This window comes from Physeter macrocephalus, chromosome 13 (assembly GCF_002837175.3).
Source record: "Physeter macrocephalus isolate SW-GA chromosome 13, ASM283717v5, whole genome shotgun sequence".
In the NCBI taxonomy this organism is placed as follows: Eukaryota; Metazoa; Chordata; class Mammalia; order Artiodactyla; family Physeteridae; genus Physeter; species Physeter macrocephalus.
The window spans coordinates 25603414-25628458 of NC_041226.1; the positions used below are offsets into that span (position 1 = coordinate 25603414).

The 25045-nt window shown below is 37.0% G+C and overlaps 1 protein-coding gene across 5 annotated transcripts in view; it reads left to right on the top strand.

Moving 5' to 3' along the window:
- VWA8 (von Willebrand factor A domain containing 8) overlaps nucleotides 1–25045 on the top strand; it is a 365312-nt gene that overhangs the window by 506 nt on the left and 339761 nt on the right. For 4 of the 5 annotated variants that reach the window (XR_003682537.2, XM_028497346.2, XM_024125806.3 and 1 more), the window contains exon 2: nucleotides 16029–16106. Coding sequence is in view for 3 of the 5 variants with exons in the window: in XM_028497346.2 (XP_028353147.1) it covers nucleotides 16029–16106 (78 nt within the window). In the remaining 2 variants the exon portion in view is untranslated. Of the gene's footprint in view, nucleotides 1–13888; nucleotides 14489–16028; nucleotides 16107–25045 lie in introns of those variants that run through there. The other variant, XM_028497347.2, reaches the window with a different exon arrangement.

Sequence of the window (25045 nt, forward strand, 5' to 3'; positions counted from 1 at the left end):
CCTCCGCCCAGCGCTCCGCGCGGGGCCCCTGCGCACCTCCGCCCCCCCCCCCCCACCCCGCCCTACTCCCTGCTGCTTCAACTGGGCAGGAGCGCTGCGCCGGGAGCCAGGAGATCGAGGTTCTAGTCTCCACCTCGCCGCTAACTGCTGTGTAACGCGGGGCCAGGCTCTTGCACTCTCTGAGCCTCTTTGTGTAACCCGTGGGAATTGGACTTAGGTTTCTGATGACCTGGAATAGTGCTTTCTCCTTGCCGCACTGCCTCTTTCACACACACCCGCCCCCCACCCCCGGGATTCTGACTTAGATTACAGCACACGCAGAGCTTAATGCAGCAGCCCTCAGAGGGTGTTGAAAGCTGGACTTGACCTTGCTCTCTGAGTCCCAAGGGACTGGAAGTCAGTCTGTGCCATGTTCCAGCCAGAGTTAGTGGCGGCTTAGAAGTGTACGTTCTCGCCAAAGAACCCCTCATTAGGTTTTAGATGTATCCACGAGTCTTTCCAAGTTTTACTTGGAGTTTGCATTTCTCACAGGTTCACGGTTTCTTAGAACTGAAAACCACAATTTAATTTAGTTAAAACCCCTGACTCTATAATTGAGGTAATTGAGACCCAGAAAGGAAAAGTGACTTCCAGAAGATCACACAGCTAACCCTAGGCTGTGAAAGCGCAGAGTCCTAACCACTGGACCACCAGGGAATTCCCAGCTCTGATTTCTAAGCGCAGTATTTCTTGGCTCTGTCTGAGATAGTTTTAGGGATCTGTGTGTGTGTGTGTGTGTGTGTGTGTGTGTGTGTGTGTGAGCGCGCTGGAGTTAGAGCATTTGTATTGGTTAAGGGAAGGGATGTCTGTTGTTGCTCCACGTGAATGGCTAAGTGATTCTAGGCAAGATTTTGTCAGTGTCATTGCTTAGAATAACGGAGGTATTCACCTGAGATTGCTAGTTTCATGGTTCTTCTTGCGCCTCCCATCCCAATAATTTTCCTTGTCGGAAGTGAGGGAGTTTAAGTCCCATCCATTTCATCATTCATTCATTAAACAATTTTTTTTTCCTCTTTCCTGTATAGGGTTGTGATTTGAGATTTTGACCCTTTATCAATTATTATGCTTCTAGGGTGTTTGTTCGTTTGTTTTTTAGTCTTTGAGTTTTTTATTTGTTAGTTTCTCCTTTGTCCTAGGAGGCAGAGGTCAATGGTAGAAGTGTAGCATAATCTATAACTCGTGCTTTGGAGTGAACAGTCTGAGTTGGAGGCCATTTCTGCACCGTCTAGGTATGGGGATTATGAGGGTAGGTTACTTAATTTTGTGTCCCAGTTTCCTTAACTGTAAAATGAGGATAAGGAAAGTATATTTGATAGGGTTGTTGTAAGGATTTAGTTTATACAATCCCTGGCACATATTAATGTTCAATAAAAATTAGCTTCTTTATTATTCTTAGTGTATGTTATTTTCAGCTATGTGAGATTTATTGTTTCCTTGGCTTTAGAAGAAATGAAACCAGTTCCTTTTAGGTTTGAACTGTGAGAACTGGCTAGGTAGGCTGATGGAGCAGGGTTAATTCATGGGAACTTTAAAAAGAAAAATGTTCTCTATACATGAATAATACATGTTGATTATAAAAACATTAGACACGGCTTCAAAATTTGTGGTATGTCCAGCAAATCAAAGTACAGGCTTTGCTTCAAATGTGAGAGTCATGTACACATTACAAACAACATATTAACTTATTAGACTCAGTCACTTAGCATGACACCACATGGAGTAAATTATGTTAACCCTACTTGCCTTGCCACTGCAAAGATTCTCAAGGTTGAAGGTATGAGGGCTGTGGATAAATGTACCTGAAAATTCACCAGAGATCTGGACTCAGGTAAGAACAGCTGTGAGCCAGGTAAACAGGAGGCAAGTTCTGGGCTTCCCTGGGACATAACATTGGCCATCAAGGTTGAAGTGTCCGAGTTTGAACGCGATGTCACACACAGACAGATGTAAACCACAAATAGCATTATGCTGTAATGAATTACAGTTTAGATTGGAAAGATGCTCTCAGCTGCACTCAAGGCATGTGACTAGTAACTCACCTCTCTGCAAGTAATTGACCTTGCTTCCTAGTAGTTTGGAAAAAGAACAACACGGATATAAATTATATACTATTCTTATCTCTCCTGGGCTGTATGTATGTCTTATTTATCTTTATATTCCTTTTTGTGCACGTCAACTCTTTGTACCTAAGAAGTATTCAGTGGCTTATTATCTTCCAGTTCATACAGAGAGGGAGCAGGAGAGCCTAGAATTGCCTTGTTGGCTTTCAAGATTTGAGCTTTATAAAGCCTCAGAAGCAGAGGGAAGAGAGGGTCATTTTGTTTAAAAGAAAAAAAATCCCCAAACCCACTGCTTTTTATCTTTTGCTAGGTAGTCTAAACATCCATAATTTGCAAATTATTTATATCTCTTTACACTTCAATTGGTTGTATTGTCTCTTGGTTTTAGGAGCAAAGCGGTTAACAAGGAGGTTAGCTACTGCAAAGAGTTGTGTTTTTTTTTGTTTTTTGTTTTTTGGACAGCTGCGCGGCTTGTGGGATCTTAATTCCCCGACCAGGGATTGAACCCAGGCCCTCCGCAGTGAGAGTGCAGAGTCCTAACCACTGGACCTCCAGGGAATTCCCTGCAAAGAGTTTTCATAACGATTATTGTAGTGTTTTCACAGAAGGAGCCAAATTAGTTCAGTAGGATTCTGATGTCAAACAGGCTCAGATATACCATAGATTAAGATCAAATGATAAATCTGGAAACATAACTCTATAAATCCACTGTGACACACTGAGTGCCATCCTTTTACACCATTATTATTAAAGGGGTTCACTATTTTATCTTTCTGACTTTTGTGTATAAGTTTGTTTATAGAACTATTTAAAAATATTGATACTTTTTGTACAAGAAATCTATGTTCATTGTAGTGAAAAATACAGACAAATCCCCTAAAATACAATCTTTCCATGCAAATTCATGATTGTCATTTTTTTGTGTGTGTTACTACTATCAATTTTTGTAAAATATATATATAATGTGCATTTATATAAATACATATTTCTTTTTAAAAAATGGAATCATGTATGTTTTACAGTTTATTCTCACTTAGCCATTATTGTTAACGTACTAACATAGTGATAAATATTGCTATATATGGTCATTTTAAATAGGCATTAAGTTTATACATTTATCCATATAATTTATTTTACCAGTTTCCCATGCTTAGACATTCAGGTTATCTATTTTTAAATATATAAACAGTGCAATAAACATCCATCCATATGTATTTTTGTAACTTTAAGATTATATCCTTGGGTTATAATAGAACTAATGACTTTGGGGAAGGGAAATATAGAACTCCTGCTTCAATTCAGAAATATGGTGTAAAGGGAAAAACTGTACTGTGTGTGTGCAGGTCTTAGCTCTGTATTTACTAGGTATTGAACTTTGGGGAAATTATTAACTACTTTGAACCTGCAGTAGGCTATTTTGACCCTGAGGACACTGTGGCTTTTGTGTATTAAAGAATTTAGCAGTAAAATCTGAGAACAGTTGTAACCTAATAAATTGCTGGACAAACAATTTATTGGGGACATGAAGACTAGCCTGGAAATTGCTGATATATTTGGTTTTCTCTTGGGTCTAAGTTTTGTATTAAAAAAAAACAATGGTGACACTTACGGGTTCTTAACCAGGGGTAATTCCCGTTCCCCAGGGGACATTTGGCAATGTCTGAAGGCATTTTTTAGTTGTCCTAACCAGGAAGAAGGAGGTGCTACTGGTGTCTAGTGGGTGGAGGCCAGTGAATCTGCTAAACATCCTACAATGCACAGGACAGCCCCTAACAATAAAGAATCATTTGGCCCAAAATGTCAGTCGTGCTGGCTGTTGAGAAACCCTGAACTAAACCAACTTCTTTGGTTGGTTTAGTTCAAAGCTACAAGTCATTGAATTGTGAGTCCATTTCAGAGTCGAATGTCCTAAGGTGTGTATATTCATTAACTTAATTTGTAGTTTACCGTTCAGAAGGCATTAAATATTAAGCATCTCCCATTTTAGGAGAAGGGCTACCACAGATGTGCCTGAAATACGTAACTAAGAAAAGCATTTTTGAGATTGGTAAAGATTTTGACAATAGAACAGCTTTGAAATATCTGAGGAAAATACCCATATTTCTCCTTGGTTAGCCAAGAACTAAATAAAAATTATTAATCATATAAAAATTTAAAGTCTTGTTAGAAACTATCAATACAAAATAAAACTCTGACAAAGCTATATACTAAAAAATTTGTTATTGATTAAACATTGAAGAAAGAGCAAAATCTTTTTGGTGTTCAGTCCACGCTGATGGCCACAAAGGAAAACAGCGTTGCAGAAGATATAATTGGTGAAATTCTATATGGACAAAAAAAGTGATTGATAAATCCTCACTATAAAATAATTCTTTAAATAAAAGAAAAATAAAAATGTGCTCTATAAAGATTGATCAAGGAGTTCTTTTGGCTTAATTTTGCTCGAAAGTTAACTTACTTGATGAAAATTTATGAACGCTAGTATTATTCTGATTAAAATGTTTGTTTTCAGAATATCCTCAGGATCAAAATGTTATATATTCCTCTCTGAGTATGTATCTTCTTTGTAAAATAGGGATAGCTACACTTGCTTTGCCTGCCTTTACCTTACAAAAATTGTTGTGTTAGTCAGCAGTCATTAGGTTTTAAGTGACAGAAATGTGCACAGAAAAGCATATGATTGGTTCACATAGGTGGGAGGTCCAATGGCTTCAGGCTGGACTAGATGCAGGATATTAGAACATCTGTAGGACTTGGGCTCTCTCTGTCTTTCCCCATGGTTCCCCCACTCTCCACTCTTCCTTTGTTGGATCTACTTTTGGCAGTATTGGTTTCAATGTCTGTCAGGCTTTCTTTAGCTGGTAGCAGTGACAGCCTTACTGACAGCCCCAGACTTTGACTCTCCTTACAGTTCACAATGTAAGAAGAAGAGAGAACATCTTTTCCTGTGAGCTCTGAAAAATGCTGGCGAGAAATCTTATTGGCCACGCTTGGGTCACAGGCCCATCTCTAAAACAACCAACCGCTGTGGTCAGAGAGTGGAATGTTCTGGCAGGGCTTGTGCAGGGTACTCATTTCTGGGCATTTGGATGCAGGGGTAAAGGTTGGGAGGAGTGGTATAAACTACCCAAACCAAACTGGGTGGGTTCCTCACTGGAGAGAAGGATTCTGTTGTCAAAAGAGGAAAGAATATTGGGCATGTAATACAAAATAGCTGTCCACTAAAAATCAAGTGAGTAATGTCCGAACAGGTTTGTACAAGAGTGTTATGTAAAAGATATATTAATTATTATCTTGAATATAGAAATTATTTTCCTGTAAACTTTGGGGAAATCCCTTTAAATTAAGATAATTGCAGGTGATAAAATCAAACCTTGATACTTTAAAACTGGCCTTAAATTTGATTTCATTTGGAAACTCTTCGATTCTTTTCAGGGTTTTAAATTTTCAAGTCCCTATTTTCCATGCTTGAATAAAATGCATAATTTATTGGTAGTAGTAGTTATGTGACAGTTTGTGTATTGTACACGGATTTAGGTTAATCCATTATGAGTTATGTGTGCTTGCTTTTTTGCATTATTTGTAATAATAAATGTAATTAAATGTTAAGCAGCTTATTCTATAACAATTTGTACTTTTTGTTAACTCATTCTTAGTTATTCTAACAATTTCCATTATGAGTATCTTATATTATTAACTAAAATCTTTTTAAAAAATGATTGCACTTGACCAAAGTATTTATTTGGTTTATTTGAAGAGAGGCATGCGTTAGTTTCTTTTGCCTAAATTGTATTACCTGTTGTATAAGTATCGTCATTCTCCTTTAGATGAATACTTACACTACCTCACTTATATGAATCCTTTACAAATAAATGACTTGATTTCTTTTCTTTTTTTTCTACATTTTTGGTTCAGTTTTTTTTTTTTTAATGACTTGATTTCTGAGCATGTTGGAAGATGGGCTAGTCTCAAAAAACAGGGGGTTGAAACAATACTTAATTAAGAAAACAATATCTAATTAGAAACTGTAATCATTCATTCATATATTCACTTATTGAATACCTGCTTGGTTTGAGGTATTATTTTTGGCATTGGGAATACAAAGGTGATTAAAACATAGACTTGGCCAACAAAATGCTATAGTCTTACAGACTGAACAGTGGTCTTCAAACATTTTTTTCACTTATCTCCTAAAAGGGTTTTGCAAATATATATCCCTTTATACATTTGTAGGTTGATATCTAGAAATTTCCCTGATAAGTATGAATAGTTGAAGAGCATGTTGTTTCTATTGTGTTGTAAATATTGACATTTGACACAAAAATTGTTACAATACTCTTTAAAATGTATCTTTTAAATGTGTCATCTGAAAAAAATGCACAGCCTATAAGTTGAGAGTTATGTTTTAGTTGGTGAACTTTCTGAGGACCTCAAGCCCAGGACACATCATCTCAGATAACTCTGAGAGACTGCTCCAAAGAAGCAAGGGGGTGGGGGGGGGGGGTGGGAGCCAGGATATATGGGAGATTTTGCAATAAAGACCAGGTAGTTGGAACATCAAAAGATTACTGTTAATTAAAGAAAACCAGATTTATCTCAAGGAATTTAGCACTTTTCTATGTATGGGAAGGTGCAAAGTCTGGGTTCATTGAAATCATTCCTTTGATATGCCCCTCAGGTATTTGGGGCCAGTATCCTGTGCTTTCTAATCCCAAGTCTCCTCAGGGTGCACTGTCAGGGGTGGCATTTTGTTTCCATCCTGAGCTCCCTCAGGGCTCACCTTAGGGGCGTCTGTAATGTGGTGGCTTGATGGCTGCAACATCCTTTGTTTACTGATATGGCAGCCAGTATTTTAGTTCACAGTCTCTCTGGCTCGACGTTGACCAATGTTTGGAAGACATTTCATGACCAATTTTTGTCCCATGTTGCTAGGAATGCTCATTCCTAGGTCAGGCAAAGATTCTTGTTGATATGCAACTCCAGGTGCTACTTTCTGGATTAGGCCCTGTTGATAATTTAAGATTCTCTGGATCCTCTGTCTTACTAGTCTGTTATGCTCCAGGAGATATTTTCTCTTGTTGCTTCTTACCATACCTAGAATTACACTATTACAATTATTCTATGTAGAGTTATAAATGTGATCTAATTCCTCAAGATGTTTAGCCATTATCAGTTTTGTTGGAGGCCTGGTTACACATTGGGTAATGTAAGAGTCAAGAATCTTATAAAATAGACAAGATGTCAGTAATACAGCTAGTAACATTGGCAGTCATAGTGCAGCAGGGAGACACAAAGCATAAACAGTTTAGAAACAAAGAACAAATTAAAACAATGATTAGTGTAACTAGTTGTAATCTGGTTGCAGTAAACCATCAAGAATTTGGAGAGAGAAAATTAAATCTAGTCTTGCACCAGCTTACTTTTAACAACAAAATTCACTTACTTAATTAACTTTAATCTAAACCTAGCCAATCCTGACCATCCACAAACCTTCCATCACTTTCTGTATCCATATTAGTTTGTCCCTTATTTTTTTCCATCCAGAAAGAACGAACTCTAAGATAAACTTACTTTCTTTTCCCTTAATAAACTACAATTCCATTTCTAATATCTTCTTTACAGAAAAACACACATTCTGCTTTCCTACTGTATACTGAAATGTTTATGTTATTATTTCAATTAGCTTTAATTACATGTTTAAATTTGATGGACATCTCAAAGACACAGGAAGAGAAATGCCAGTTCCCTTTACAAGGCTTTTGTTTAAGGTCAGAATTCTGAGAAGATATCTTGTCAAACTGGCTTTTTAACTTAACTGCATACACACACACACGCACACACACAAACACACACACACACACACACACACACAAATTAGCCCAACTTGGCCATTTAAGGTTGAGATCTCTTAGTATAATTTAGGTACTTGCAAGTGTGATCTGGCTGGAGTATTAGTTGGAGGTTGGCTTTCTGATGCCCCTTTAAAGATGTCAGGTCAGCCTCCTCTCCAACCTCTCAGCTCAGACTTCTTGGTTTCCTTTACTGAGCAAATCCCAGGTTCCCCTAATGTCTTCCAATTAGGGGGGGTCTCCCAGTGTTTTTCAACCAGGCTCCCCTAATGTTACTGAGTCCAAGCTCACTCTGCTCGCTGCATGACAGGCCAATAAATCAGAGACAGGTGTTGAGGCAAGGAATAGCGACTTTATTCAGAAAGCCGGCAGACCGAGAAGATGGCAGACTAATGTCTCCGAAAAACCATCTTATCGGGGTTTGGATGCCAGTTTCTTTTATAGAACAGAGAGGGGGAGGAGATGAGGAAATAATGTAAAAAGGCCATAAGATTTGCAACTGTCCCCTGGAATGGCCAGCCTTGGGGAGGGGATGTGTTAATTTCTTCTTTCTTGCTGCCATCCGCAGGTGGACAGGGTCAGGATGTGCAAAGGCACTTTGGTTTAACATTCGGGCAGAGGGGCAGGGTTCCCTGAGGCAGGCCATTGCATATAGACAGCACCCTTTTAGTGAACAAAAGCAGCGGAAAGTAAAGGTTAAAGTAAAAGAAACAGATTCAACATATAGTTAGATTTGGCTCTTCCCTGTTGCACTAATACCTTTAGATTAGGGGGGTCACTCCCTAATGTCTTTCAGTTGGGAAGCCAGGTACCTGTTAGACACCGCCAAATGAAACTCAGGATCATCAGCCATTAACAGGAGATCCTAGAACCAGGAGAGACCCAGATTTGTCTGGACTCTGAGGAGGCAGATGGGCACAAGAGGCCTCTTCTGGTATCAAGGTTCTGGATCCTTGTAGAGTTTAGGCAAAGGAGAGAAGTATGCTCTGGGTCCCTTCGTAATTGGTTGCCAAAACTGTCGACTGAAAAAAATGTACAACCTAGAAGTTGAGTTATGTTTAATTCGGTGGACAGTTTGAAAACTTCAAGCCTGGAACACAGGATCTCAGCCAAGCCGGGACTGCTTCATCGAAGAGACAAGGGGGGAACAAGGTTATACAAGGATATATAGGAGTTTTAGGAGTTTTTTCAATAAAGACCAGGTAGTTGGAACATCAAAAGATTACTGTTATTGAAAGAAAATCAGATATCTCAAGTTAAGGAATTTAGCGCTTTTCTATGTATGAGAAGATACAAAGTCTGGGCTCATTGAAATCATTCCTTTGAAATGCACCTCAGATATTTAGGGCCAGTATCCTGTGCTTTCTTATCCCAAGTCTCCTCAGGGTGCACTGTCCGGCATGGCATTTTGGTTTTATCCTGAGCTCCCTTAGGGCTCACCTTCGGGGTGGCTGTAATGTGGTGGCTTGATGGCTGCAATGGCCTTTGTTTACTGATATGGCAGGCAGTATTTTGGTTCACAAATGGAATCAGAATATCCTAGTAATTTGTTAGCTACCATCTCTTTTTGAAAATAGATTAAAAAGCTCATCTTTAACTGTCAGAAAATGTATGTTATTTCTTTATTTCCTTGATTTGTATTGCAATTACACTTACTCCTCATAATTTTATCTTAATATATTCTTATTCTTGAAAGTTTTATCTTTATCATATTTTTCTGCAATGAAAAATGTCTAAATGTTAAAGTGTTTCTATCATAATTACTAGAGCACAATTGTTCAAAAGAACATCAATATGTTTCAAATTTTCTTAAAAACTAAAATTTTGTGGAAACATACCTATTAATAACATGAGTAACACTTTTTCCCAGTTGACTATAAATTACTGTAATTAATATTCCCCAATTTATTGCTGGAATATAAAGAATTTTGATATAGAAATATCACTCAATTTTTTGCAGACTGTAAGTCAAAAGTATGTTGATTTATTATCAAAAATGATATTTTTAATGATCTATAAACTGGCAACTTGATTATAGCCTTTTCATTTTGTTCATGGCAAAGAATTGGAAGCCACTTGACTTTCAAGTAAAGTCACTGACCCAGCCAATAGAATCATTCCACCTCAATATCTGGGAAGTTCACTAAAAAGGCTTCACCAAAATTTATCAAATGGCTATGGTTATTTTCTCACGTAGAGGCTGCTTTTTTATTCTAATGTACTCAGAAAGAGTTGTTAAAATAAAACTTTCATTCAACATACCTTTGCCAGCACAATATTTTTTGGAGAAAACGCTTTTACTTTATCTCATGTTTAAATACTTTCTGTCAAATTCTTAGTTTTCATAATTAACAAAGGTAGTCTGTACTGTCAATCCAATCAGCCAAATTAGACTTTCTGACAAAAAAGTATTTTTCCCTTTCAATTCAGATGAATATGTTAATGTATATTTTAAGAAATGTTACAAAAGCCACTGAAAAATTATGGGACACATTTTGAAGGCTAGATTACTAAAGGCAGTAAAGCCAAGAATAAAGGAATCTCGTGGTTACATATTTAAGTTATTTATTTCATAATATATGCTAATATAGTTTTGCTTTTTAATGTATAGTAAAGTAATATAATATAGTTAAAATAATTTATTTATGTAAAGAGGACTGTGGCAGAAGCCATGATATTATTTTATTAAATGTGTAATGAACTTTGTTTATGGGCCTTAGAGAACAATTAAATAGAAATCATGTTTAACAATCAGTAATAAATTCATCCTTTTCTTTAGACCTCATGATCAATCTTTGACATTGTATTTAGTGGAACAGAACACTATTTGGTTCAGAAGCTAGTATATAACCTTTTCATTATAAGAGTTAGAAAATAACATTTTATAAGATGAGGAATGACTATATTATATATATATATATATCTCATGAATATTTCATGATGATGTTTGTTTGAGAATAACTTTTTATCTACCTTTTTTTTTTTTTTTTTTTTTTTTTTTTTTCGGTACGCGGGCCTCTCACTGTTGTGGCCTCTCCCGTTGCGGAGCGCAGTCTCAGCGGCCAAGGCTCACAGACCTAGTCGCTCCGCGGAATGTGGGACCCTCCCGGACTGGGGCACGAACCCGTGTCCCCTGCATCGGCAGGCGGACTCTCAACCACTGCGTCACCAGGGAAGCCCTATCTACCTTTTTGAAAGATATACATCTGATCTGAAACATTTAAAAGTTTTCTCTGTTCTTTTTATCCAGTGTATTGTGAAAAATTTGGTAGTGCTGAAACCTATTTCAGTTACATTAAAATGAATCAGCATTAATAATGTGTACTGCTTCAGATGTTCAGAGGTGCCTTTTTTTTTTTCTGTGAATAGCATGTTCTCAAGATAAGAAATGAGAAAAGCTGAAAAAATAGCTTACCTTTAAGGTTGTGAAAAGCCAGTTTTCGAAGCTTTTTTTACTTTGTTCTCTGAGCTCTCCCATCTTGGATTATTTAACAATACTCACACTTCCTCACTCTGCAGTACACTGTATCTGACACAGGCCAACACAGGCCAACACAGGCCAAACTACTCTGGTCAGTTCTAAAGCTACTCTTCACTTTTAGTAGAACTATATGAGATGGAAAGAGCATTCCTAGGCAGGTTTATGTTGATTTGAATACTTTTGAAAGCAGGCTTCTCCTCAACCATAATTAAATATGCCCCTTTCTTTGGTCCCCTGGAGCAACGCACCATTCACTATAGTAAACTAAGTGAGAGAAGGGCTCCTGGAAAGACCCGTGGGGATGGAGAGCCTGTAGGGCCATTCTCAGTCAGGTCAATGTTAGGGAAGAACACATGGAAATGAAGATCTGAAAACTGATCCCCTTCAGACTGCCATGGTCTGTCCCCTTGGAAAGTCCTTGTGTACCCTAATTTAAAGACTCTTAATGTAAAGGAGCCATAATCAATAATTGTACAGTGTGAGAAATGCTATTACAGAAGGATGAGCCAGATACTATGCAGGTGGACAGGAATGGAGTGATCAATTCTTGAGTGAGGTGGAGATGGTGCAAAAGGAAAAGTTAGGGTGGATTCAGTGGGGAGATGAAGATATCTGAGGAGTACTTGTGTGAAGGAAAAGTGTGAGAGATGTGGAAGGTCTTCTAGGTCAAGGGAATAAAGCGTCAGTTCCTGAGATAAGAATACAAGAGGTAGAGCTGGTTGGAGTTGGTTGGACGACACACACAGAGAATATAGAGTTCCGTGTTTCTCATGTTAAATTTGAGGTGTCTCTGGAATATCAAAGTAAAGTGTCCAACAGGCTACTGAGAGGTATGGAACTCGGGAGAGAGATCTGAGCCAAAGTAGACATATAAGACTTTAATTGTACAGAGGTCAAATGTGGGCTATGGGTATGGATTAGATGACTTAGTCAAGTGTAGCATGGTAACAGCAGATGGCCAAGAACATAAGCATTTGAGGCAGGGAGGGCAAATGCCTAACCCCTATGAATGTCTTTTTCCTCTTTGCCTACAGCAGACATGGCTAATTGATCACTGCCCTGTTTCTTAATGAGTTAAATTTCCATTGTGATTTCTTCTTTGGGTTTTTTGGAAGCCTGTTTCTTTATTTCCAAATGTTTAGAGATTTGCCAGTTATCTTTTTGGTACTAAGTTCTAGTTGAATTCCATTTTGATCAGAAAGCATACTTTGTATGATTTTAGTCCTTTGAAATTTATTAAGACTTGCATTATGGTGCAGCCGAAGATCTAGTTTGATGAATGTTTCATGTGCATTTAAAAAGAATATGCATTCTGCCATTGTTGGGTGTAGTGTTCTATAAAGGTCATTTAGGTTAAGTGGTTAATAAGGTTTTCAGATCTTTACTTCTACACTTGGTCTTAGCCAAAAGGCCAAGAACTGATTGTTTTTACTTCTATATCCTTCTTTTTTTTTTTCTGCTCTTCCATCACTTACTGAGAGAGATATAGTAAAATATCCAGATATGATTTTGAATTTTCCTCTTCCTCCTTTCAGTTCTGTCAGTTTTTGCTTCATGTTTATTCCCCAGCTCCCTCTTTGCCAGTCACCACCTTAAGTTTGCTGTCTTCCCCCACAAAGGGTCACAGCTCCTTTCAGGAGTTATTCTAAATACACTCACTCTCTCTCCTTGCTCTCCTGTGGGCCCTTCAGGCCCAGTGGTGGTAATGGCTTTCTGTTACTGCTAGTCCCAGGGTACTGCACTGCACCGTCCTTGTTGGTTTTCCCAAACTCTGCCCATACCTTCATAAATGGTTCCTTTATTTTTCTCTCCTCAGTTATTCATTTTGAATGGACTATCAGTGTCTTGCTGGGCCCCTGATTGATAATGGATATATTTAGGAAAAGCATTTCAGTTAGTAGGAAAATCCAGTGCAAAAGCCTGAAATGAATATATGTCTGACATGCTCAAGGAGTAGCGAAGAGACCCACGTGGCTGGAGTATAAGTGAGGAGGACACTAGTAGGACATGAGCTCAGAAGGGAAATGGGATGCCAGATCAGAAATAGCCTTTTAGGCCATTGCAAAGATGGGGGTTGAGCAGAGGACTGGCATTACTTGATTCCTATTTTCTTATGATCACTGCGGCTGCTCTGTTGAGAATTAACTGTAGGGTGCAAGGGTTGAGACAGGAGATCTGTAAGGGAGTGAGAGGTAATGCTGTTTAAATGAGAAAATGAATTTAAGTAGTAAACCCCTACCTGGCTTGGGTCAGCATTGTGCTGGTAGAGGATGTAGAGAGAAGTGGGCAATACTACATATATATTAATGACAGAGTCACTACAATTTTCTGATGGGGGGTGGGAGAGAAAAGTTAAGAATGGCTGCAAAATTTCTGGTCTGAGAAGCTGGAAGGATTAAGCTGCCATTAGTAGAATTGGGGAATACAGTGAGTGGAACACAACACAGATCAGAAGTTCAGTTTTGAATATGTCAACTTGAACCTGACTATCAGGCACCTCAGAGTCTGTTGGTATCCATGCTTCGAGTTCTGTGGTCTGGATTAGAGATGTAAATTTGGGAGCAAGCAACGTATTAGTTGCACTTAAAGGCATAAGACTAGATGAGCTCATCAAGGAGAGGTTATAGATAGAAAAGAAAAGAGGCTAGAACCGGGCCTCCGCACCCAGTGATCGGAAGTTGAGGAGGAGAGGAAGAAAAGGTGAAGAAGACTTGAGTCATAATGAGGTAGGAGGAAAAGAGAGGAGGTGAGAGGGCAAGGAGAGAGAGAGAGAGAGAGAGAGTGGTGGAATCCCTGTGGAGTTAGTCGTGATTGGACGCAGGGCTCTGACTCCACTCCAGAAATCACAGTGGTTAGCTCTTCCTGCTACCTGTACCCTGGCAGCCAAGCTGTGGCTAATGACATAGGATTGGCCAGTTCAATGTTCCTGCCCATGACTTTGAGTCATGAGGGAGTTGTGCAAAGGCTGCAGGAACAGTTTATTTATGGCAGTGTCCTTTTTACTAGAAGATATATCTGAAGACTTTAAGGACGAAGAATCATGCCTTTTGCATCTTAAGGTAGTGTGTTTCCAACTTTCCTACAGGTTTGAGAAATATCAAAATAAAATGGGGGAAAAAGTTGTCCTCTGACTGTGTTGTCCCACAATATGGATCTAATAGTGCCTGGGGTGGTATCTCAGTGAGTTTATCCTGGGGTGTGACTTTGACTGTGCTTCCTGTTGCCTTCCCTAACATACTGTGGACTAGTTTCTGAGCCTAGGTCTCTTCATGATGGGTTCATGCTTCCTGTGAGGTATTTCATAGAACCGCTGTAACAAAAACCCCAATGTCCTCATACTAACCTAGTTTGAGATGGAGTTTCTGTTACAGTAGTTCTGTGAAATAGCTCAAGGAACCATGGGTTATTTAGAGTCAAGATTAAATGAAATAACATAAATAAATATGTCTATAATAGTATTTGCCAAATAGCTGGTACTCAGTAAGTAGTAGCTGATGTCTAGACTAATTCAGAGGAAAATTCCTTTGATTTACACTCTAAATGTATGTGCATTCTGTATTAGAAATTATACCTGTGTTTTACACAGTGTTTCTACTTATCTCTTAATTTACCACATACCTGTAATATATTTCTTCATCTATAAAAACTTTTTTTTCCATAGTTTTACAAATTTCCTCGATTATAAAGTCTCTGTCTCACATATTTGGGGAATGTGTAAAGGACTTAGAAGATAGTAATCGTTCAACAAGTGTTGGCTGTTGTTAGTACCATGATTTAAGGCCTTATTCTCCAGGATACCTCACTAGCTCAAAACTGGCAGTGTTGAAAGATGTGTTTCACACAGCTACTTTTTCTGTGTAAAAAGTGTTTTTGAGCCCTTTCCAAGTGAAGTTCCAGTTGCAGATGGGATCAATATGTCTATTTTGCTGTTGGAGAGAGCAAAGCAGAGATTGTTTGGTTCACTCCTGCACTTTAGAAGATCAACCAGAAATTAATGTTACTTTAAAAAATTAGAACCATGTAGAAGTGACTGAGAGATTTTGCTCTGTTTTGCTTGTTTCATGTAGGAATTCTTGGCATATATGCCTCTGGGGCTTTGCTCTTTTCATGTACCTAGAAATGTTGAATTTGGGAGTTATGTTGCTAGAGAACTTGAAGTTGTATGTAGTAAAAATAAGAACCTATAAAGATGTAAAAAGGTTGCAAATACATGTTAAAGGTACCACCTTATGGGTGCTTTGGACGATCTTAAACAAAAATGCATCCTTCTGTATTGTTGACTTTATTAGTATTGCTATTAATGAGAAAATAAAGCTGGTTAATATATTTTATAGTATTTCACCTTTTTTGCTACAATAGCATTTAAAAAGTGAATTTCACCGACACTTCTTCTTTATATATATAACTTATACTATGGATACTAGTTGTACAGCACAGTGCCTGACATAGACAGGTGTTTCTATGGATGCCCAACACAGACAGATCTGTGGTACACACATCCCTCTCTGTAGGTCAGGAGAGTCATTGTTGCAAAAGCCATAGTGTGTTGTTTTCTTACTTGTCTCTTGTAATGGCTGTGTTTCTGTATTCTCTTTTTAGGTGATACAGTTAATATTGGAGATGTATCCTACAAGTTGAAAACGCCTAAGAGCCCGGAACTTGTGCCACAGAACTACTGTAAGAACTAATCATTTATTTTATGAATTTATCACTTTGTATCACTTCATCCATGAATATTTCAGTAAAATATTTATTTTTCCACATATTACTGTTTCTGTTTCAACTGAAATAAAATTTATACTTAATAAAATGCACAGATCTTAAGTATTCATTTTGATTAATTTTGACAATTTTATAAATGTGTATAACCACCAAGATTGCTTTCATCACCTCTGAATGTTCTCTTGTGCCCCTTCCCTGCTCTCCTGCTCTCCTGCTCTGGAAACCACTGTTCTATTTTCTACCATGGTAGATTAGTTTTGCTAATCTAATTCGTTCTTCAGCTTTCTATAAATAGAATCATATAGTATAGTTTTTTTTTGTGTGTGTATATCTGGTTTCTTTCCACCGAGAATAATTTTGAGGTTCATCCATATTCCTGTACCAATCAGCTTGCTTTTAACTGCTGAGTAATATTCCATTGTATAAATATACCATAATTTATTTGTTCTTTTGTTGATGGACGGTTGGATGGTTTCCATTTTGGGACTTTTATGAAAAAGGTACTGTGAACATTCCTGTAGAAGTCTTGTAGTCATAAGTTTTCACTTAAATAAATAACCAGGAGTTGATGTGTCATAATGTGGATGCCTGTTTAACTTTACTAAACACTGCCAAAAAGTTCTCCAAAGTAGTTGTACTATTTTACCCTTTGACCAACAACAGTGTTCCACATCCTTGCCAACCTTGCCATCCTTGGTATTTCTAGTCTTTTAGATTTTACTCATTCTACAAGGTATGAAATGGTAACTCATCATGGTTTTTTTTTTTATGACAGCTCTATTGAAATACAATTCATATACCATAAAATTCACCTTTTTAAAGTGTACAACTCAGTGGTTTTTAGCATATTCACAGAGTTGTGCACCCATGCCACTACCTAACTTTAGAACATTTTTCATCAAGTCAAAAAGAAACCTCACACTCATTAACAGTCACTCCCTGTTTCCCCCTCCTCCTCTTCCCCCTGCTGCCCCTCTAGCCTTTGGCAATCATTAATATACTTTTGGTTTCTTTGGATTTGCCTATTCTTAACATTTCATATAAATGGGATCATATACTATGTGGCCTTTGTGTTTGGCTTATTTCACTTATAATGTTTTCAAGGTTCATTCATGTTGTAGTATGTATCAGTGCTTCATTCCTTTTCATGGCTAAATAGTGTTCAGTTGTATGGATATACCACTTTTTGTTTATTCATTCATCAGTTTTGGGATATTATGAATAATACTTCTATAAATGTTCATATACAAGTTTTTATACAGACATATGTTTTCAGTTTTCTTGGATATGTGCCTAGGAGTAGAATTGCTAGGTTATATGGTAACTCTGTTTAACATTTCCAGGAATCATCAAACTGTTTTCCAAAGAGGCTGTACCATTTTACATTCCCACAAGCAATGTACGAGGGTTCCAGTTTCTTGATATCTTCAACACTTATTATTGTCTGTCCTTTTTACTGTAGCCATCTTCATGGGTATGAAGTGGTGTCTCATTATTGTTTTGATTTGAATTTCTCTAATGACTCACAATCACTTCTTTGCTCAAAATCATGTCAATTCTTTTCTCAAAATTCCTTAAAGCACTCTAATACCTTAGGAACAAAGGTCAATCCTTACCTTTCATGATCTAGTCTCAGCCTCATCTCCTGTCACTGTACTTCCCCTGTTCTATGTTCCAGTCATTGGGCACAATATAAAATAATATTTTGTTCACTCTTCAGATTCTTTCAGTAGACAAATGTGCTCCTTGAGGGAGAATATCTCACTTTCATCCAATACAAATTTCCACTGACTCTACCTCCTAAATGGCTCTGTGATCTGTCCTCTCTACTCTGTCTCACTTTTCTTTTACTGTATTTTTTTTTGAGGTTTTTTTCTGTTGGCTTTTTTTTTTTTGGCCATGCCACGTGCGTGCAGGATCTTAGTTCCCCAAACAGGAATCGAACCCATGTCCCCTGCAGTGGAAGTGCAGCATCTTAACCACTGGACCGCCAGGGAGGTCCATTGAGTTATTTTCTTAGTGGTAACTCTAGGGGTTATAATTAACAGTTTAACTTAAAACAAACGTGTTCATATTAATACTAACTTAATTTCAATAGTATTTAAAAGCTTTGTTCCAGTATAGCTCTGTTCCCTTCTACTTTCTTTGTACTATTATTGTCATACAAATTATAGCTTTATATATTAAAAATCTAGTGACACAAGTTTATAATTATCATTTTATGAAATTGTCTTTTAAATCAGATAGAAGAAAACAGTTACAAACAAAAATATGTTTATATTGTCTTTACATTTACATATATTTTTTACATTTACATATATTCCAGTTACCTTTACTGGAATGCTGTTGTGTGGATTTGAGTTACTGTCTAGTGTGCTTTTATTTTGGCCTGAAAGAAGGACACTCTTTAGTATTTTTTATAGGGCAGATCTGCTAGAGATGAATTCTCAGTTTTTATTTGTCTGGAAATTTCTTAATTTCACCTTTATTCTTTGAAGAATTCTTGGTTGACAGTTTTTTCTTTTCTGCACTTTGAATATGTCATCTTACTGCCTCTGGCCTCCATAGTTTCTGATGAGAAGTCAGTTATTAATTTTACTAAGGATCCCTTCTGCATGATGAATCACCTTTCTTTCTGCTATCAAGATATTTTCTCTTTGTCTTTGTCTTTTGATAATTTGACTATGATGTGTCTGAATGTGGTCTCTATGAGTTTTCCTACCTGATGTTTGTTGAGCTATATATACTATACTTTCATTTACATCACATACCCTTTGTACTGTTTGTCAACATATATTTTAATTCCATATATGCTAAAATACTATGATATTTATTGTCATTTTTGCTAAAACAGTGATATTTATTGTTGTTATTTTTGCTTTAAGCAATAATAGAATTTTAAATAAAGTAAATATATAGGTATAAAATGAAGATAGTTTTAGAAGCTTTTAATATTTATCCATATTTTAATGCTTTCTACTGCTTTTTATTCCTTTCTGCATATTCAGGCATACATCATCTGAAAGCATTTCCCTTTAGCCAGAAGAGTTTCTTTTAGCATTTCTTTTAGTATGTTTGCTAGATATGCATTCTCTCATCTGTTGTCTGTCTTATACTGTGTTTATTTTGCTTTCATTTTCAAAGCATTTTTTTTGTAATTGTTGGATATGGAATGCCAGTTTTTTTTCTTTTAGTACTTTAAAGACATCATTTTATTGTCTTCTGGTTTCTATTGTTTCTAATAAAAAGTCAGCTATAATTTTTGTTTTTTGCCTGTTTGTAACTTGTCTGTTTTCTGTATCTGCATTTAAGATTCTTTTTTTATTTTTTATTTTTCACCAGAAGTTTGGCTTGATGTACCAAGGTACAGTTTACTTTGAATTTATCTTTGTTGTGTTTCTCTAAGCTTCTTGAATCTATGGGTTAATAACTGTCATCAGTTTTGGTAACTTTTTGTCCATAACTAAGTTAATTGATTCTCTCTTCTGTTTCGTATGTTCTGTGTTAGTCCCATCTGATGATTCATTCATTTCGGTTAATATATTTCATTTCTACCATGTCCATTTGGTTTTCCTTTTTTTTTCTAATTTTTTGGCCATGCCGCCCCACATCCAGGATCTTAGTTAGTCCACTGGAGATGGAACCCACACCCACTGCAGTGAAAGCATGGAGTCTTAACTACCGGACTGCCAGAGAAGTCCCTAGTTTTCCTTTTTATTTTTCATCTCTCATGCTTGAATACGTGGATGGGAAAGAGTTGGTGGTAGGTGCAGATTTTCTCTGTTGCTGGGACTTCTCATCATGCCAGCCCATGTATGGCCATTATAGGTTTGTTAAAAGTTCAACTTGTTTACCCTGACACATCTATGGCAGATTCTTCCTCCTCTTGCCATTCTACTAGGGATGAAAGTTAGCTGTGGGTCTCTTCTCTCCTTGAAAGGACTCATTACTTTCTATAATCTAGTTCATTTAGATTTCTTTGTATCCTTAGCTGTATGATGGATTTTAAGAAACTGTGATTTTTGTAGATTAACTGGTTTGTCCTGGTTGTTATGTTGGAAGTGAAATTCTCTTGCAATTCTCGCCATCCTAACTAGAAGCGGCAGTCAGGAATATTTATTTTTGATGTTCATTATTTAATGGTTATGCCTAATCATATTATTTTAATAGACAGGTTTTCTTTTCAGGGGTGAGACTAATGGCTTAATTCTTTAACAAGTTGTTATACTTGTCTAGAGAAAAATTAACAAAATAGATCTATAACATCTTACATGTCATAGGTATGTGATAATTGACAAAAAAACCCCACTCATTTTTCCTGATTTCTGGGTCTTTTCTCATTATGAATGTATCTAACTTTTTATAATAGACTTCAGATGTGAAGAATAATATCTGCTCTTGATAGACAATAAGAAAAGTGCTATATAGTTTGAGTTCTGTAGGGAAACAACTACTTGGTGGGGGGAAATTATGTTTAAAATTTTGACTGTACTACTTTCTAGATGTATGAGTTTCTTTCCTTCCTTCCTTCCTCCCTTCCTCCCTTTCTTTCTTTCTTTCTTTCTCCGTCTCTTCCTCCCTCCTTCCTTCTTTCTTCCTTCCTTCCTCCCTCCCTCCCTTCCTTCCTTCCTCCTTCCCTCCCTCCCTTCCTTCCTTCCTCTCTCTCTCTTCCTCCCTTCTTGCCTTCTCTCCTTCCCTCCTTCCTTCCTTCTTTCTTTCTTTTTATATGTGTCAATTTCCATAGTCATTTAAGTGCTCTGAGTCTCCTTGACTCTATGGGGATGATCATTTCAACCTCACTGATATATTGTAAGGATTAAATCAAATAGCATATGTGAAATATATACGATAGTGCCTGGCACATAGTGCTGAATACATATGAGTTCCTGATACAACCATTTCCCCAGTCTCCTGGTTCTTGTTCCTTTCCATTTTCCATTATCCCATGCCTGTGACACTATTTGAGTATGGGGATCACTAAAGGCTGCTGTGATTCTGCTTAAGAGATATGCTAAAAACAGTTTCATCTTCATTCAGTCTTATCCCTAAAAAATGAATCTGGAATATATTTCAGCTAGATTTAATTTTGAATTTGCCCTCAGGTTGTTTGCAGGATCACCAATGTTGGTAGGCTCTTCAAATACACTTCAGTTTAAAAAGATCAAACTTAACATATTTACAGTGTGGAAAGAATGTTGGCCTTTTTAGTCTCACCTAGACCTGAAGCATGGTCATTGCCTGATAGCTATCAACAAGGGATAGCACTTCCATCCCTTCTTTTAACAACTAAGATGCCATAGTGTCTTGTCTGGGGTCTGCTGAAGTACTTTGTCGTAATCACAGATACTTACTCATTTTGAGGATCTTCTTATTCAGTGAGAGAATTAACAGGACTGTCTGTACTAGCTTCAAGAATTCAAGGGATCCTAGCAATAATATCAATTAAAGAACTTATAAGCATGTGCTTTGAATGAATGTATTCTCATACTTTGCAAATGACTGAGGGACAATACAGTGGCTGGCTCAGACCAAGTCCCAAAGTGTAAAAGGTATCTGTTCCTAAATATAGCAAAACTCCCATAAATTGTCACGAAACCCCCCCAGAAAAACAAAGAAAAGCCCTCAACATTTTCTGGTTTACATACTTTCAATTTTTATTATTGTTTGCATGCATCTCTTATGTAATCAGAAGTTTTCATTTCTTTTGTTTCGTTATTAGTAGCTTACCCTTTGAAATATATCAGAAGAGAGTTTATACTGAAATCAGTTGGATGGTTTGTGCCTGCTATCCATTCATCATTGTTCCTACCATATATCAAGAGGATGATAGTATATGTTTTACCCAATAGTGAATTGTTATATTGCCTCTGCTAGTCTTTCTTACGAGCAGCTGTACCATTTGTGAGAAAAAGACTGTTGGGAGTTTGTTAACTTGAAATAGGAAAAGTGGCCAAGCTAATTCAACCAAAATCTCACATACTCACATAAGTATTATGTGGTTGCTGCACATAGATTAGACAGATATATTGTATTACATAATATAACATGTTTTTATGCATCTATTTACTGTATTATGTTCAAATACAGTTCTTTGAACGTTTTCTCCCTCTCTCAGGGACTATTACCAGAATGGGAAAATTACAGTTCTTTGGCTTCATTCTTGCTATTACATGACTGATTAGAGATTATGGGTTTTGGCCATGAGAGAACTTTGATGGATTTTTTCTCCCTAAGAGTTATTTTTTAAAATATGTTAAAATATTTTGGAAATGGTGTTTTGTTGAAGTTTGATACCTTATTACTTTCCTTCCTGTATTTATGCTTCATTTTAGCTTTTTGCCTTTTGGATATTTAATATTTTGAAATGAAACATAAAATGGTAGACTTTTGTTAAGGAAAGGAACTTTAGCAATTATTATCCTCTTTGGAACTCATTTTATAGCCAGAAAAGTAGGATCACAAGAAAGAGGTCAGAAGACTAAGTAATTAGTAGCAAAACCCAGATTTTCTGACTTCCGTTTGACTTTTCTTTTATAGTCTGCCACAGTGTCTCTGGCGGCTTTCTTTAGAATAAGTCCTGCGATGTTAGAAAAAACTCTTGGAATGTAAAAGTGTGAAGGATTATTGAAAAATATTGAAATAGTTGAAGCATGGCAGTTTTATTTTATCTCTGTCTTAATTAAAGTTATTATTTAGAGCACTGAAAATCACTCTTGTATTTTAGTAATGAAGAAATAAAAGTCACAATGTTGAACTATGATCCCTGATATTCATATGTATCATCTATTTAATGGAATGATAGAAATCCTGCTAACTGGCAGAAGCTATAGACTGGAGGTATTCTTAAGTGGAAGTCTAAAATTCAACTAAAAACCACACAAAAGCAGTATTATCTCATCAAAGTAAAATTTCTTAATTCACTGACCATTTGATTGAGATAATGAATGCTTATATTTTATAGTCAGTTGTCAGCTTCTCATTTGAACTGTTTCTGTCTTCACAGCATTGGGCACAGCAGGACATCTTTTTAGCTCCAGTATCTAGCCCAGTGCCTGGCATATAATAGACATAAGAGTTAGAGTGTTCTTTAGTTTTTTTTATTATCTAGGTCTTGTTACCTCCCGCCTTGACCATTATAACTTCCACTTATCATCTTAGTCCCTAGTCTCTTACCTGCAAGTGTTGAAGTGGATAATTGAAGCTTTTTTGCCTTTTTGTATGAGAACCAAATCTCAAGGCTTAGTTGAAATTGGCAGCTGTTGAAAAGGGGTTCCTTCATGTTTTTGTGCTTGAAGTTAAACGATATTGTATCAAAGCTGGTATTTCTTCCAAGGTTTGACTTATGAAGTGGTGCTCCAAGGTAGCAAGTTTTCAAGAGATGACTTTAAACCTGACCTCAGAATTGTATTTCTGCTTCCTTACATAATCTTCTTGTTGCAGTCAGTGAACCAATTATATGTGAGGTCATTTAAGGTTTACTGGACACACTGAACTCTTATCTAAGCAATTAGGGCCCATAAAGATTTACTGCAAGAATTACAGCATTGTGCTCTTAAAATGGTGAGTTTGGGCATAATTAACAGGATGAGAGTTTTTTTAGGTGGGAAAGAACCTTTTCTTTAGTTTGTAAATGATTTCAAGAGGTTTGAGAAATTCATCAATGTTATAAATGACAGAATAGCATGGAAAAGCTATGTCATTTTTGTGTCAGGGTAGATAATGTGGAACAATCATTGCAGCTACTTGTCAGTTTTAATAAATTAGTGACAGAGGTTACACAAAAGGCCTCCAGGGAGGTGTTACCTCAGATTCCCTTATTTAATCGTCAGTTCTTGAAAGACAATCTGAGAAGCAAAGCCTCCAATCCTTAAGACTTGCCTTATTTTTACTAGTGTCCTAATTGCCTCTCATTACATGAGAATTTACTTTGGAAAAGGATTTCATTTGAGATTTCTTTAGATATATTTTTAAGCATAGAGTCCTCAAAAGGAAGAGTCCCACCAACTTTTAAAGCTCCTGAACATGCCCTGAAGTTTCCTCTGGGGTCTCTATAGCAGTGTTTATTCAGTGCCTAGTTTTTCTTTTTTTTTTTTGGTGGTATGCGGGCCTCCCTCTGTTGCGGCCTCTCCCGTTGCGGGGCACAGGCTCCGGACGCGCAAGCTCATTGGCCATGGCTCACGGGCCCAGCCGCTCCGCGGCACGTGGGATCTTCCCAGACCGGGGCGCGAACCCGGTTCCCCTGCATCGGCAGGCGGACGCGCAACCACTGCGCCACCAGGGAAGCCCCCTAGTTTTTCTTTAATCTTCTTTCTCCCAAGTACCATATTGAAGATGACTTAAAGTTTATTGATGTGTTTTATTGCTTGTAATTTTCTCTTTAATGACTGTTGTTGCTTTCTGCAACTTTCATTGCAGATGTACAGTTTTTGAGCTAGGTAGTATGTTAAATAGGCTTCTTTGGATTTACCTGGCAATTTAACCACCATTAATGACATTGTTTAAATGAATTCAAGTACTAAACCCCTAACTTAAAAATCACATTTTCAATGCATATATAACATATATGATAGGCAGAGATTTAATACCCTTTATATACAAATATAGCATATAAATTGATGAGAAACATCATATGATCCAGTAGAAAATAGGCAAAGGGTTTAAATAGGCATGCCACAGGACAGGAAATCCAGATGGCCAATATGTGCATATGTACATATGTTCTAACCCTGCTTAATAGTTAGAAAGATGCAAATTATACAATAAGATAGCAATATTCATACATCATCTGGGCCAAAATTAAAAGGTATTATAATGTCCAGTATCTACAAGGTCGCAGGGAAATGGCATTTCATACATTGCTGTGGAAGTGTGAGTTCATTTGACTTCTTTGGAAA